The 15,254-nt window shown below is 42.6% G+C and overlaps 1 protein-coding gene across 1 annotated transcript; it reads left to right on the forward strand.

The window, feature by feature from the left end:
• Positions 1-243: 243 nt before the first annotated feature.
• prlra (prolactin receptor a) lies at positions 244-8,304 on the forward strand (the record flags this gene model as incomplete). Its single annotated transcript, XM_080848225.1, has 8 exons — positions 244-376; positions 592-724; positions 1,623-1,792; positions 3,828-3,994; positions 4,551-4,692; positions 5,386-5,482; positions 5,698-5,767; positions 7,408-8,304. Exons 1-8 carry the CDS (start codon positions 310-312, stop codon positions 8,302-8,304), a joined length of 1,743 nt encoding a protein of 580 aa, XP_080704351.1. The 5' UTR covers positions 244-309.
• Between the last annotated feature and the right edge of the window lie 6,950 nt (positions 8,305-15,254).

Genomic DNA, 15,254 nt, shown 5'->3' on the forward strand with positions numbered 1-15,254 from the left:
AATGACATTCATTGTTTGGACTTCTGACCTTGTAATCATATATGTTCCCCTGGTATTTTTCCATGGCTGCCTAGGCAAGGCCTTGTCTTTTTTTTTACCAAAAGCCTACTCACTAATCTCTTTTGTTTCAGTGAAAGAGTTTTAGATTTACTTACCCTCTAGTTTTTCACCAGTGATTACATTTTAAACTTGTTCTCTGCATATTTCTTCCCCCACTGCATTTCAGTTTTTTATCAGTTGAAGTTAACGGCACACCTGTCTGTCCTTCTTTCCAGCATTTTCTACAAAGGTCTACAACCCACTGTAACGATGAGAAGAAACATTGCAACAGATCTCATCTTTTCCATCTTATTCACTGTAGTGGCAGATACAGTTTGTAAGTACAAATAACATTATTGAATGTATTAGATATTTGGAAATGTGAAATGCTGTTGAGATTTGATGACTGAGCTAGAATCACTATACTGCTACTTGAGGGGAGATGAACAAGCTTGTTTTAGATTAGAGCTTGTTTCAGATTACAGCTTTTCTCAATGTGTCTGTGGATGGATAAATATTTACAGTTTGAATTGCCTGACCTCCCTGCCTCAGGTATCACGCCCCCAGGAAAACCCAAACTCACAAGCTGTCGCTCCCCTGAGAAGGAGACGTTCACATGCTGGTGGCAGCCGGGCTATGATGGTGGCTTGCCTACCACCTACGCCCTGTACTATCGCTTGGAGAAGTAAGTCACAAACGCATCAAGTCCCAATACATGGTCAGACCCACAAGATAACCTTTGTAAAACGACATACAAAATATTTTAAACTTGGTGCGCTCCAGTACTAAATTTGTCCAAAAGGGCAGTGGTTAATATAAGAATACAGCAATATTTGTGAAACAGGTTATTTTTTAATGAGATTTTTAAGTTGATTTTCAGGGAGTTGAGTTGCCTTTGTGTACAGGTTCAGGTGAACTGGGGCCTGTGCCCACGTCAATCGGTAGAGATGTTTATGGAAATACACAGGGCAGGGATCTTTAAGGGTGTTTTGCAAACAGCAGCCAGTGTCAACAACAAGCAAAGGTTAATGTCTGACTTCACAAAATAAACAGTCAATTTAAAAGAAGAACGTAAATCACATAGGTAGTAGAAGTTGCTGTATGAAGTATTAGTTACTTGGTAACATTCATCAGTCTCTATCATGTAATCTGCCATTCTGTTGTGCACAGACACATAATTAGTTGGCAATATTTAGGTTTTGTTTACATGTTGACTAGGGTACCCGTCTATTTCAGAGTTGGGTGTCAGGAGAAAGTAGGAGAACGCAGAAGTGGGTGACACCTTAGTGTCCTCATACTTTGGAAATTAGTTTAATTTCAAAGTATCAATCTCATATAATTCTCTGTAAATGTGCTCTAAGCTTGTTGGGAGGACTGGATATTAAGTTAATGAATCAAAATTGTGTTATATTTTCTAAGTCAATTTTTCACAAATGTTATGTGCTGCTCATGCCCAGACAGATACTGTACAAATACATTTTGAGCAGTTTGATGTTGTGACTAACAGGATCTAAAATGATGGAATGGGTGCTACTTAAAGACAAATACATGAATATACATGCGTCTGAATGGTGTATTTTCAGCAAGCAGGCAGTCTATGAATGTCCGGACTACCGCACAGCAGGGAAGAATTCTTGTTTCTTTAACAAGAATGACACAATCATTTGGGTGAACTACAACATTACTGTGGTGGCCACCAACAGACTGGGCAGCAGCTACTCTGACCCGGAGGAAGTGGACGTGGTCTACATCGGTGAGTTTCCCCTTCTATGGCCTTTTTCCACACTGTGTTTGCTCTGTTCATTCACCAACCATTATGGACATTTATTGTACTTTAAGTCACTTGTTGAACATTTCCCTTGGTAGTGCATTTGACATTTTAACTAACAATGTAATATTTAAGAAATAAGTACTATTACATAAAAATTATGGCTGATTTTGAAGCTGAAACACAATAGTTAGTGAAAGGTCCATGAAATGGTTGTGGCCATATGCATTGAAACAGGACAGACAAGAAAATGCTGAAATCTGTGAGTAGCTTTGGCATAGGCGGCAGCATTCAATTCAGTTCCATTTATTTATATAAAAAATATTTACAGAGCCCAGGGCCCCTTAGAGCTAACACAATGGCGTCAGGGGCAAGGAAAAACTCTCTGTTGATCAGAAATAACATGGTATACGAATGATACATACAACATTGGTAGAGAATAAGGTTGAGAGAGCATTACAGTATTGTAAAACACCTTAGTTGGTATACAGTGTGCTCGTAAAATTGCTATTAAAAGGGTAAGTAGAGTAACACTGTCATTCTCCACAGACCTATCTGAATCAAAGAAAATTCATTCTTCGAAAAAATTCAAAATTATGAATTCTTAACTCATACCTCATAAGCTAAAAAGCGTATGTTTGACTTACGACAGCATTTTTATGCCTGTTTTCAGGTCTATCTCTTGTTGCGTCCTTTGAGTTTGAGAGTGTGTGCAACACCATGACTTCCTCTGTGTAAACATCAATAGAACCAGTCTTGCAAGTTAGGGTTTCTCAGAAGTGCAAGGGCTGTACTTGGAAGGTTTCGACATAAGGGCAGGTTATGTGAAACTGGTCTTTTCTAGGATGGAATCACACTCACTTCAGTTTTTAAAATTGGTGTAAAACATACACAAAATTGGTGTAAAACATACACACACACATCTTACTGGAATGTCCTTTTATATAGGATTTCTTTCTTTATGAATGCCATAATCACAGATTTTAGTTATGAAAAGCTTTGGGGTATTTATGGTGTAATTATAGGGAAAGGTTAACAACTTACGGCAACTATTTCTTCCTTTGTGAGAGTATTACCACATTTACAAGACAAGCACAGTATTGAAATGCAATGCAATGTTTATTATTTCCTCACTTTTACAGTAAAACTTTAGCCTGGATACCAGACCAAACCCCGCCCACAAAATGTTTTGGTCTGGAAGCTCGGTCTGGCCCTGCTCCATTGGGGAGAAATGATCACAGATCCTAAACGGATCTAGCCAATCAAATGTTCAGGGCGGGCTTTATACGATGATGGACAGATGGCTTGAGTTGAATTAACGGTAGATTCGAAATCGTACCAAGACGGCGGTGTCTCGGGAGCCTGTTAGTGGGAAATATTTTATGTGAATTAAGCTATCTACATGACTTTTTTATGTCTACATTGACTCGGTTAGTTGTGTATGTGCAACACGAATGTTGCAGAGTATTGTAGGTCTTAACTGAAGCTCTCTAGACCATTATTGTTAGGTTATTGCTAACGCTTAGACCAAAAATCCATTGAAACACATAGTAGCTAGCTAGCCTCGCTGCTAATAAGTATAACGTGAGCATGCATATCTCACAGATATTGACAGCGCAAACATTTTGAAAGAGGAACAGAGAAATGCGATTAAGGCATTTTGTCAATCGAAAAGATGTTTTTGCCGTCCTTCCTACGAGATCCGGTAAAAGTTGAATGTATAAGATGGTCATTCTACGTTGCTCTGATTGGTTCTAGGTATCCAATTGAGCGAAGAGGCATTTTCTTTCCTGGTTCGTTGAAACACGCCCCATAATCACAGCTCAATGGAGCAGTATCAGACTCATATTCTGACTAGAATTATGAGTATGACATCGTCAGGCTAGTAAAACTTCTCAAAGGGCCTGAATTGTTTTGAACTTTGTAGTTTTTGATATTTTGGTTGGTCAGTCCCCAGTCCTCATCTCTCTGTTCTGCTGCTCTTCTCTTCTCTTCTGCCCTGCCCTCTGCTCTCCCACAGTTCAGCCCTATCCTCCAGAAAATGTGACTGTATTGGTGAAAGAGGATGAGCAGGATCCTTACCTACGAGTCTCATGGGAGAAGCCACGTAATGCAGACACAGGTTCTGGCTGGATTACCCTCGTTTATCAGCTGCGTGTGAAACTGAAGAATCAGGATGAGTGGGAGGTGGGTGGAGTAAACTCATTCAGCCACAACCTACATTTGTGTAGCTAAGTATTACATTTGTTTGGTATTATGTTTGGATGAGCAGAGCATCAACTTACTACATTTCATTTAAATATAAAAACTTCAGTTACGTACGTTTTCACAGCACCATAGAAGAACAAAACCCCATAAAAAAAAATAGCTGAGGGGTAGTGGTGGCTAACATTTAGGAGAAAATGCAACTCTTAATTAATGATTTACTCACCATCGAAGGACTAGGCAGCCATTGTATTGTTCCTTAGCCTCTTGGCAAACACATACCTTGCCCTAGGGAATATGCAAATAATAAAGGTGCTTTTCAAAAGCTTCAACCCACTTTTCCAAGGAATGGAAAGCTAGACCGTGTCTACGGAGGTATCTTTGGAAAATGGGAAAATAGTACGATTATGCTGCTTTTAACATTTGGTAGGATATCTTTATTGCATAGCTAGTTGTTGTAACATTCTCAAATTCATTTGGATGTAGTCTTAAACTTTTATGAACCAATCCTTTTGTTTACTTGTATCTGTGTATCCAGGAGCACGATGCTATGCAACAGAAGACATTCAACGTGTTCAGCCCTCACTCTGGAGGGACCTACATGGTGCAGGTTCGCTGCAAACCTGATCACGGTCTGTGGAGTGAATGGAGTGCCACATCATTTGTCCAAGTACCAGACTGTAAGTCCCCACTGTAACTGTGTGTTATTTGTAAGTCCCCACAAGAACTGTGTCTTCTGCACAAAAGAATTTTAGCTGTTCTAGTGGTACACAGTGATAATGCTGTGTCTCACTTAGTCAACCTGGGTTCGATCCTCACAGCCATTTTTGATTAAAGTTTAACATAGTAAGGCAACAAGAGGACGAGGTGGGTGTTAAGGCTAGGGTTAGGGTTTGAGTCAGGGTAAGGAGAAATACATTGGTATTATAAAAGCATCAAATAACTGCAGCTGGTCAAATGACCAGCAATTATTCATGTGTATATACAGTATAATAATTTTTAGGATATATTAATGCTAATAGCAATGTGATTCTGGGCTATATTGCTCTCTTAGTGAAAGCATATTATTCTTCCTTGTTTGTTCTTCTTGTGGTATACCAGCACAGTGCCTCAGATGTTTTGTTGAGTTGAGTTGATCAACCAGTTCAGCCTGTAATTGCTCTCCAGTGGTATTCCAGGATCCCTGGAGAGGCCACTCTGAATATGCAAAGCATACATTAAAGCAGCTTTCACCTTTTCTGAGAACTATTCTACCTCTGAGCAGTGAAACCATATGTAGGCGTAACAGATAACCACTCAGCACTCACTTATTTGCATATTTGCACAAATGCCACTGCTCCTTTTTACAATTACACAACTTCTGTGTTTTTCAGATATTCCCTGGGAAAGATCAAAGTGGATGGTGATAACTGTTTTCTCTGTGTTGGTCTTTGTCATCCTCAGTGGGACACTACATTTAAAGAGAAGCAGGTAATGTCTTAAGTCATAGGGAATGTGCATGTGCATCGACTTCAGCGTTTACTTTCAAAATGGAGTCGTAGAGTTGGATAGTGCATTCAGTGACATGCAAAGATTTCCATATTGCAGTGACTAAAAGACCTACTTGTCAAGATGATGTAATGGCAATCTCTTTCACTGAAGTTCAGGTCTCAATCATTCTTTTTTTGGCCTCTCTCTCCCTATAGTCTGAAACACTATCTTCTGCCTCCTGTGCCTGGACCAAAAATCAAAGGCTTTGATCAAAAACTCCTCAAGGTAGGGTACATTTATTTCTGTCTCTCTACATATCACAGCATGACACTAGGTACATCAATGAATACATCAACTTCATGCAGGGGCGGAGTGGGACACAAAAATCCACTGGGACAATTCTGACTGCACCGGCCCACACCGAGCCCACAACTGGCCCAACCCATCCCCTCCAATTCATAATAAGCATAAAACACGATTACTTTATTTTAAGTATCAGCCTAAAATGTATCTTAAATCCATCATGGAACAAATTATTCCAGGTCACAGCTAACAGCAGCAGACAACAGCTACTACAGCACCAATTATCCCTGTCTGCTTTGCTTCTACAAATGGGTGAGCCATCATGTACCACAGCTGATATCCGGAACACTGACACCTGCACTGTGACGACGCACATGATACTGCCATGGTCATCATCACTGCTCAATCACAGCTGGATGATAACGAGAGCAGTGATTTCAACAATATGAGAAACACCAATTGTGATACAGTGATCAGTGAAGACCCAGTATTCTGGCGTGACAAATGAACAGATAGAGAATTGAAAAAGTTAAAACAGATGGTTCAGATGTTATGCTAATTTGCAACAATGTGTCCTGTCAACTCACTCGCATCACTAGTTGACGCCGGCTGGTTGTTTCGGAATAAATCCGTAATTCTTGACCATTTTGATGCACTCTCCTCCAGCATCTGCCTCTTCTTCATTCTGGCCTTTTCGGCCCCTCCTTTCTCTTCTTTCCCTCCATCAGGTCCGCTTCACCTGCTCTCTCTCTCTGACAGCCGCTCATTCATCTCCCTACGTTCACTGGATAAAGACAGAGCGATGCGCAGGTCCCATTTCCCATGAGGCTTTGCTCCGACCAATCTACATTAATTTATGAACAAAAAAACCCAGATTAAATCGCTTTCCTATTTGTGGTCATGAAAGCTATGTAACGGAATGACATTACTTTGAAACTTAATATAAAGAAGCTTAAAAATAAACAAATAGATAAAATCAATCACTGTCTTAAGATTACCTGAGCAAAAGTCTGTATCTGTTCACCAAGAAGAATTTGAATGCGGACCTCCTTATCGTATCCAACGCTATTCTGAACTTTGAGTGAAGGCAGGATAGTTTAATACCGCTACGCGTATATGTTTGATTGTGACGTAATTTCGGTGCACAATCGGTCAGTGGGACTTGCTACGGGAAACGATAACCCATAGTGCCTACGGGAAACGGTAAAATACAAATATCTCGCGAACTATGAATTCAAAAATCTTCAAAATCAAGGATGCACAGGTTCATGACATGCGTAAGCTACATGCAAAATCTCATAACTAACGTAACTAACGTCAGGGAGATACGCCCTAGACTGACTGACTGACTGACACACAGAGATTTCTGGATTTATAGATAGATTAGTTTTAACTCAATGGGCCGCTCATGAACTTCACACGGCTGCGCAGGGCAGTCTGCAGGCTGCTTCTCGTGACCTCATTGGCCGACCGGGAAATCTCCCAGTCGTCCCGATGGCCACTCCGCCCCTGACTTCATGTAGTAACAAACACCCTCTTCCTTTTCCAACTCTGGTGTCTCCTTTTTGTGTTCACTTTTTTTTGATGGAGCATTCACTGATCTAATCATCTTTTGTTTTCAGGGTGGGAAATCGGAGGACGTGTTCAATGCCCTGGTCATGCCGGGCTTTCCTCCTTCGTCAGACTATGAGGATCTGCTGGTGGACTACCTTGAGGTTAATGATAATGAAGACCAGGAGCTGATGCTGGATGGGAAGGACTTCCAGGACGGATGCCTGAAGTTGAAAAGCCCCTCGGACAACGACTCGGGCAGAGGAAGCTGCGACAGTCACACTCTGCTGATGGAGAAATGTGGAAAAGAGGAGCCAACTCTGGAGTCACCAGTGGTAGAGGTGAAGGCAGCTGGAGACTTTCTCTCCACTGAGACACAGTCCAGCACACCTGAGCCTGCAGATGCCCAAACCAGTGCCTGGCCAATGGTGCTATCTCCTGATCAGAACCACTACCATTCACCCTTGAAGGGTGCCCCTGATGTGTTCATCTCACCTCCCACATCTTCCCAACAAGAGCACACCATGCCCACAGGCTCCAAGCACAACAAAGTCCTTCATGAACTTAGCGTTAATGGCTTAGAGGACAGAGGGGATGCTGTGATCTCTCCTGCCAGGACTATGGAGTATGTGGAAGTGCAGAAGGTGAGCCAGCAGAATGTGCTGTTCCTCAGGCCTCTAGCGGAGCAGAACCTGAGTTCCAACACCACCTCTATTGAGATGCCTGGGGAGGACTACAGCAAGGTCAAAGGTGTGACCAATGATAATGTCCTGCTGCTCCAGCAAGAGGCATCCACCCAGTGCCACAGTGTCTATCAAGAGGGAGTCCAGGAAGAACCATGCCCCATGATCCAGCAAACCCAGTTGGGGAAGCAAATTGCCCACAATCCCCCTACTGTGGTTCATGGTGGCATGCAGTTGACTGCCAGTGGCTATGTAGACACTGCCACCATGATGCCCACTTACTGACAAACCTCACTTCACAGAAAGATAAGCTGACAGAAAAACAGATAGACTGACCTCTCAGGGGTAGGAAAGAAAAACTTTCAGGAAGAATTACTATGACGACCAAAGAGACCAGAGTGACACGATTGATCCAAGGTTATCATGCACAAATACTGATTTCTCACCAGCTTATTAAGAAAAAATGTGTTGACTAGCAGACGTTGCAACATTTCATTGATAAAATCTGTATAGCGAGATTGATTGTAATGGAGCATAAATGGGACAGAGTGGATCCATTCAACACTGGAAATGTCGTTTCTTTTGATTTTGTGTTCCATGAACTTCATTCTCATACAGAATGCATGAATTTTATAGAAGCCTGCAGTGTCTTTAAATAGTTTTAGTAGCACAATTGCTTCAACTGTATTTAATCCAGCGTCTGTTTTTCAAATGATGGATTAGTTGTATCTGGTGTGCTCCTGCTCGGGTTAGTTAAGAACCTATGGCCACACCTGCTTGGCCCGGCCCACTTCATCCCAGCTTTACTAAATCTGTCCTAAGTGAGTGATTTGAAAGATATTACTTTTGAAGTACAACTTATGCTAATATAAACTCAAATGTGCCCTATGAACATATTTAAGTCATTTATTTAACTTGACTGTCACTCTCAAAATCAATGGTTAATGAATCTTTAACCCTTGACAACCTTAACATAGTAGTCCCTAAACTACTGTCCGCAGGTCAGATACAGCCTGTCCCCACATTCTGGGTGACCCCCGAAGCAATTTGTGGGGTATTGGGGTATTGCAAAAATAGTTAAAATACTTATAAAGGAATGGTGGAATCTTTGTGAATCTTTGTCAACATTCTATTACTGTCATTCTGTAACTCTCCAATCATTTTTTTAAATCTTATTTTTTTGTCTTTCTCTTTCTGCTCTCTTTCACTTTCCCTTACTCTCACTCACTGACTCTCTCTCTCTCTCTCTATCTGTCTTTTTTATTTATTTATTTCTCTCTCCTTATGTCCGTCCTTATGAAATACACTCTGAACCGTCTCTCTCTCTTTAATAAATTGGAATGACCACCACATATTGTGTTTTATTAAATATCTTGATGCATTGGCCTATTTACATATCTTTTTATGTAATGTACTTGATTGTTTTTGTAGTATGAGGCTATCAAATCAATTACTGAGTCAATCTACAATATATTTATATTATATTGTTTTATTAATTCCATTATAGTAAAATTAACTAATCTCTTTCTGTCTCTCTTCTTTGTGCATTTACTAAATATCTTTTAAACTTTTTAATCTATAACTTTGTGTTTGTTTCAAATTTCCCCGATACATTTGAATAACAGTCATGAGGATGTATATCAATAGTACATATCTAAATAAACGCATTTTATGTCAAATAAAGGAAAATACTTGTAAGTATTTGAGCAAGCATCTTTTTAAAGTTCTAATTATGACCGTTTGCCGATTTTCTGTCAACGATTCCCGGGACACTGAAACACCGAGGTGCACGAAATTTGGTGGGCATGTAGCCCCACTAGATGAGCGTGGAACTATTGAGTTTCGTTTTGATCCTTTGCACCCCCGTCGGACTAAGCCCGTTTTAGAGAGGGTGGGGCGATTCAGTTTTCTGTGAATAAGTCGAAAACCGTAGGGCTTAGGAGGACCACATTTTTTTTGTATGTTGGTCTTAAGAGGCCACGTCAACCATTCCACTACCACTTATTTCATGTTTAGAGCCACTTAGTTACAAATGAAAAAGCAAAAATGGAGTGTTGTAAAACATTTTAATTGTAAGTTGACAAGGTCAGAACTGTACGAAATCGGAGGTGTGGGATCATTACGACACCTTCTGACTGCACGTTAAGTTTCGTGGAATTACGTTCACGGGGGGGGCATGCAATAAATTGATTTATATGATAATACACCAACTGGCCTGTAGGTGGCGCGACACAGTTTTCTTCGAATATCCCGAGAACCGTAGGGCCTTGGAGGGCCAAATTGTTCTTGTATGTTTGTGTTAAGGGGCCATGTCAACCCATGCCATAACCAGTCATTACATGTATAGCGCCACCTAGATAAAAATTAAAAAGCAAAAATGAGGTGTTTTAATCGAATATATGATAAAAAAGTGCTCGGAAAATTACCAAATCTGCCAGGGACATCAAGCATGTAACCGTCCATCTTCGGTAGAGTTTTTGTCCATGGATGAAGCAAAATGGCTCTGTAGCGCCCCCTAGAACATTGCAAAAAAACCTGCGCATTGGGGTTATTTTGCGTAGCTTAACGGAATTCGGTACACGTCTTCATCATGCTTGGACGCACCAAAAAGCCGCTTGATGCCATGATGGCAGGTCCACAGGAAGTCGGCCATTTTGAGTGGAAGATGCGTTTTGACGGCGTTTGCACACCTCGCATCTGATCGAACTCCTCCGACAGCTTTAATGGTAACGCCTTGAAATGTGGTCCGTCTACTCTTCAGCCATGGGTGACTAAAAGTTATATTGGATTTTCTCATTAGTCGGAAGGTGTGGGCATGGCAGACCCTCAAACTTTGCCAACTTGTTAGTGCTTGCCACAAAACACAAAGTCTCTTATAACTCAATCGCATAATTGTCAAAGTGCTCGAAAAATTACCAAATTTGCCAGGGACATCAAGCCTGTAACCGTCCATCTTCGGTAGAGTTTTTGTCCATGGATGGGGCAAAATGGCTCTGTAGCGCCCCCTAGAACGTTGCAAAAAAACCTGTGCATTGGGGTTATTTTGGCGTAGCTTGACGGAATTCGGTACACGTCTTCATCATGCTTGGACGCACCAAAAAGTCTCTCAACGCCATGGTGGCAGGTCCACAGGAAGTCGGCCATTTTGAGTGGAAGATGCGTTTTGACGGCGGTTGCACACCTCGCATCTGATCGGACTTCTTCGACAAATTTAATGGTAACGCCTTGAAATGTGGTCAGGTTACTCTTCAGCCATGGGCGACTAAAAGTTATATTGGATTTTCTCATTAGTCGGAAGGTGTGGGCGTGGCAGACCCTCAAACTTTGCCAACTTGCCAGTGCTTGCCACAAAACACAAAGTCTCTTATAACTCTTTCGAACATTGTTTGATCTAGAGAAAATGTCTTAGGGTGGACGCTGGCCCGAACCCGTACATATGCCTGACTGATATCACCTATAGCGCCACCTGTTGGTGGTTGGAAACTTCACTTTGTTTCCACACCTCTTTATGTGACCTGTTATATAAACTACATTGCAAAAGAAAAATATACCAAAACAATCCACAAAAAAGTAGTACACAAAACATTACATTACCAAATCATCAAAATCTATCACAAATAATTCCTTTAATACATAAAAATGAAACGCAAACCAATTTACACACACAAAACACATAAAAACACACAAACACACTGACAACCATGACTCATTCTGTGTAAAAACCTACTGAACAGTTCGGCGGTCATATTTTGTAACGCTTTGCGTTACGTCTAGTATTTTTTACTGTTTTACTTTGCAAGCACAAGTGTTTCCTTCCAGAAATGCAGTAGTGCACACTCTTTCGAGCTGTGAACTAATCACCGTCTAATAATCTTCATTTGCTGATCAAGACCATAGACATATGCTGTCTTCAAGTGCAAGAAAATATTCCAAGGAATTTGTATTATCAACTAACCTCACAAGTCCCTTGTCGGAAATCTACTACAAATAGCAAAACATCTTTTAAAGTCAACAACCTGTTGAGTTACGTACTCCCTTTCAATACTGTGAATGGCGATGTTAAAGGCATTGCCAGTCCAGGGCTGTGATTGGATAATCAAAAAAACTACTTATATGTCTTTCCTAACTAAATGTTATACTGAATAACCCCTGTTCTCTGATTCATTGAGTGGAGAGATCCACCTATGGGAGGGACATCCGTACCCGACCTCTGCAGAAGCAACCAATTGCACCAAGTCTGGCTTTGACAGACAGCAGCGACACTGTCAGCCTCAGATGGTCTCCACGCCTAGGCGTCCCCTCGGCGCAGTGGTGCCAGACACATCCAAAGTGATAGCACAATCACAATACTGTCCCAGCAGATAAGGGGATGTTGTGTATGACAATAATATTGTTTATGTCAGTGGGGGAAATGCAGTAGCGTAACGAACGTGGGGATGCGACTCAAGCCGATCCCACGCTCAGAACAGAATGAGAAACCGGCGTTCTTGTAACATCCAGCCGGTAAAATCTCACAAAGGTATCCGGACTAGTCCAGCTAGCTGCGGAACACACCTGTTGCACGGAAATCCCCTGAAACACAGCCCATGAAGCAGCCATCCTTCGTGTAGAGTGAGCTCTCAAGCCCGCAGGAGGTTGCAGCCCCTTTGAATCGTACGCACTCGTTATGGCTTCGACAAGCCAGTGAGACAGGCGCTGCTTAGAAATGGGCATCCCTTTCCGCGGGGGGGCCCAGGAGACAAAGAGCTGGTCGCTCTGCCTAAAACTCCTGGTTCTGTCCATGTACGTTCTTAAGGCACGAACGGGGCATAAGTTGTTCAACCTTCGCTCTTCCGCCGATGCGAAAGGGGGCGGGTGAAAGGCTATGAGCTCTATCACCTCGCAAGAGAACGTAGGGAAGCATTTCGGTACAAATGCCGGGTTAGGCTTAAGAAAAACCTTATCCCCATTGGGCGAGAACTGAGTGCATGAGGTGTGCACCGAATATGCATGCAAGTCACTAACACGTTTGGCCGAGGCCAGTGCTAGCAATAGGGCCGCCTTGAGTGACAGCAATTTCAAGCTTATATCCCCAATAGGTTCAAATGGCTGTCGTGACAGCGCATCCAGAACCAAAGGGAGATCCCATGATGGGACGAGCTTTTTCGAGATTGGCAACGAGCGTCACACACCCTTCATGTACCTGCGTACTAACGGGTGCCGACCTACCGTGTCATCATTGAAACCAAAGTGACACGCAGATATAGCCGCCAAATACACCTTAATGGTGGAGAAAGATTTCCCTTCCTCTTTAAGGTCTTGTAGAAAGCTGAGAAAATCAGAGACAGAGCACTGATATGACACCAAATGACGCACGTCACACCACTTTTCAAAGACTCGCTTATAGTCGTACAGAGACCGAGTGGAGAAAGCCCTTGCGCTCTGAATGGTGGCTACTACGTTGGGCGGTAATCCCAACGCGTACAGGTTTAGCCTTTCACGGGCCAGGCCCAGAGCGCCACCCGGTCTGGGTGGTTGTGGTGAATTTCCCCTTTCGCCTGCGATAGCAGGTCCGAACGTATCGGGAGCGCCATTGGGTGCGCGTACAGCAGGGTTACTATCTCCGCCATCCATGGGGCTTTGTGCCATCTGGGTGCTACCAGAATTAACATTAGTCCCTGTTCCCTCACTCGGGCGAGAGTGGAAAGAATCAGACACAGAGGGGGGAAGGCATAGAGGAGCACTTTGGGCCACTGGTGAGCTAGTGCGTCTACGCCGAGGGGCGCGTCTAGGGCTGGGGGTAAACGATTATTTTCAAAACGATTAATCTGGCGATTATTTTATCGAATAGTCGACTAATCTAACGACTAATTGGACGATTAGTCTAACGATTATTTTTCTGTTGCTCGATTAAAACCATAATGTATCTCAAATAAATACCCCAAAAAATCTTAATAATATACTTTAATGAGCACCGTTTTGCACAGCAAAAGTCCAACAATGCATTTCATGTTTATCTAGAGTTCACAGTAAAATGTTTGGTACTCAAATGAGCCCTATCACATTTGGATGTGGTGCTCATTCATTTAAATGTTTTCAGTGCTTATAAAAACATTCATTCATTGATGAGCACTGCGCACCACCTTATGTGCAGCCCTGTCCTGGACATTGCTTGGCTGCATTAGTTGACATTGGCGATCTAACGTGGTAGTGAATCATGATACATACTATAAGCTGGCCAACGTTAGTCTAATGTTATGTGTTTGACTCGTAAATGACCACAGCATGAGTTAGCTCTCTGTGCCGTTTGTTGGTGCTTGGTTGGCGTGTTCTGCAGCCGTAAGTTAACGTTTACTAAACTGACACAGCTGTCTAGCCGCTGCCGCTATAGTAGCTAGCTACCAAGCACGAACAAACTGCACGGAGAGCTAAGAAGATAGTTAGCTAGCACCACCGAAGTGCGCAGAGCTCAAGCTACACAACACACTGAACAAACGTTAAATACGAGACGTTTGAGAATGGAGATAGAAACGCACCCCATTGTCTCTCGTGAAGGGGACAATAAGTAACGTTGGTTACATTAATTTAACGTTTGTTCAGTGTGTTGTGTAGCTTGAGCTCTGCGCACTTCGGTGGTGCTAGCAAACTATAGCTCTCCGTGCAGTTTGTTCGTGCTTGGGTGCTAGTAGTTAACGTTAGCTAGCTACTAGTGTGTCAGTTAAGTTAACGTTAACTTACGGCTGCAGAACACGGCAACTAAGCATGAACAAACGGCACAGAGAGCTAAGTCATGGTGTTGGTCAGCTTATAGTATGTATCATGATTCACTACGTTAGATCGCCAATATCAACTAATGGCGCCAAGCAATTCCCTGGGTTTCTGCTCTCTCAGTCCTTGCGCAATGTTTGTTTCTGTTTGGGTCAACCACGTGTATGTGCCGAAGCGTCGACGTAAAAATATGGCGTCAACGTAATTTTGAAATCGACGCGTCGACATCATCGACGCGTCGCTACAGCACTAGGCGCGTCCTTGTCCTGAAGTACACAGGACAATGGGCGTTTTCGCGCGAGGCAAAGAGATCTACGGCTGCTCTGCCGTATCTCACCCAAATCAGTTCCACTATCTGAGGGTGGAGGCACCACTCTCCGAACAGTGGGTTCCCCCTCGATAGCAGATCTGCCCCGGTGTTCATTATCCCTGGGACGTGTGTTGCGCGTAACGACAGAAAGTGCGGACTGCTCCACAGCAGCAGGTCG

The sequence above is a fragment of the Sprattus sprattus genome, assembly GCF_963457725.1.
Source record: "Sprattus sprattus genome assembly, chromosome: 11".
Classification (NCBI taxonomy): Eukaryota; Metazoa; Chordata; class Actinopteri; order Clupeiformes; family Clupeidae; genus Sprattus; species Sprattus sprattus.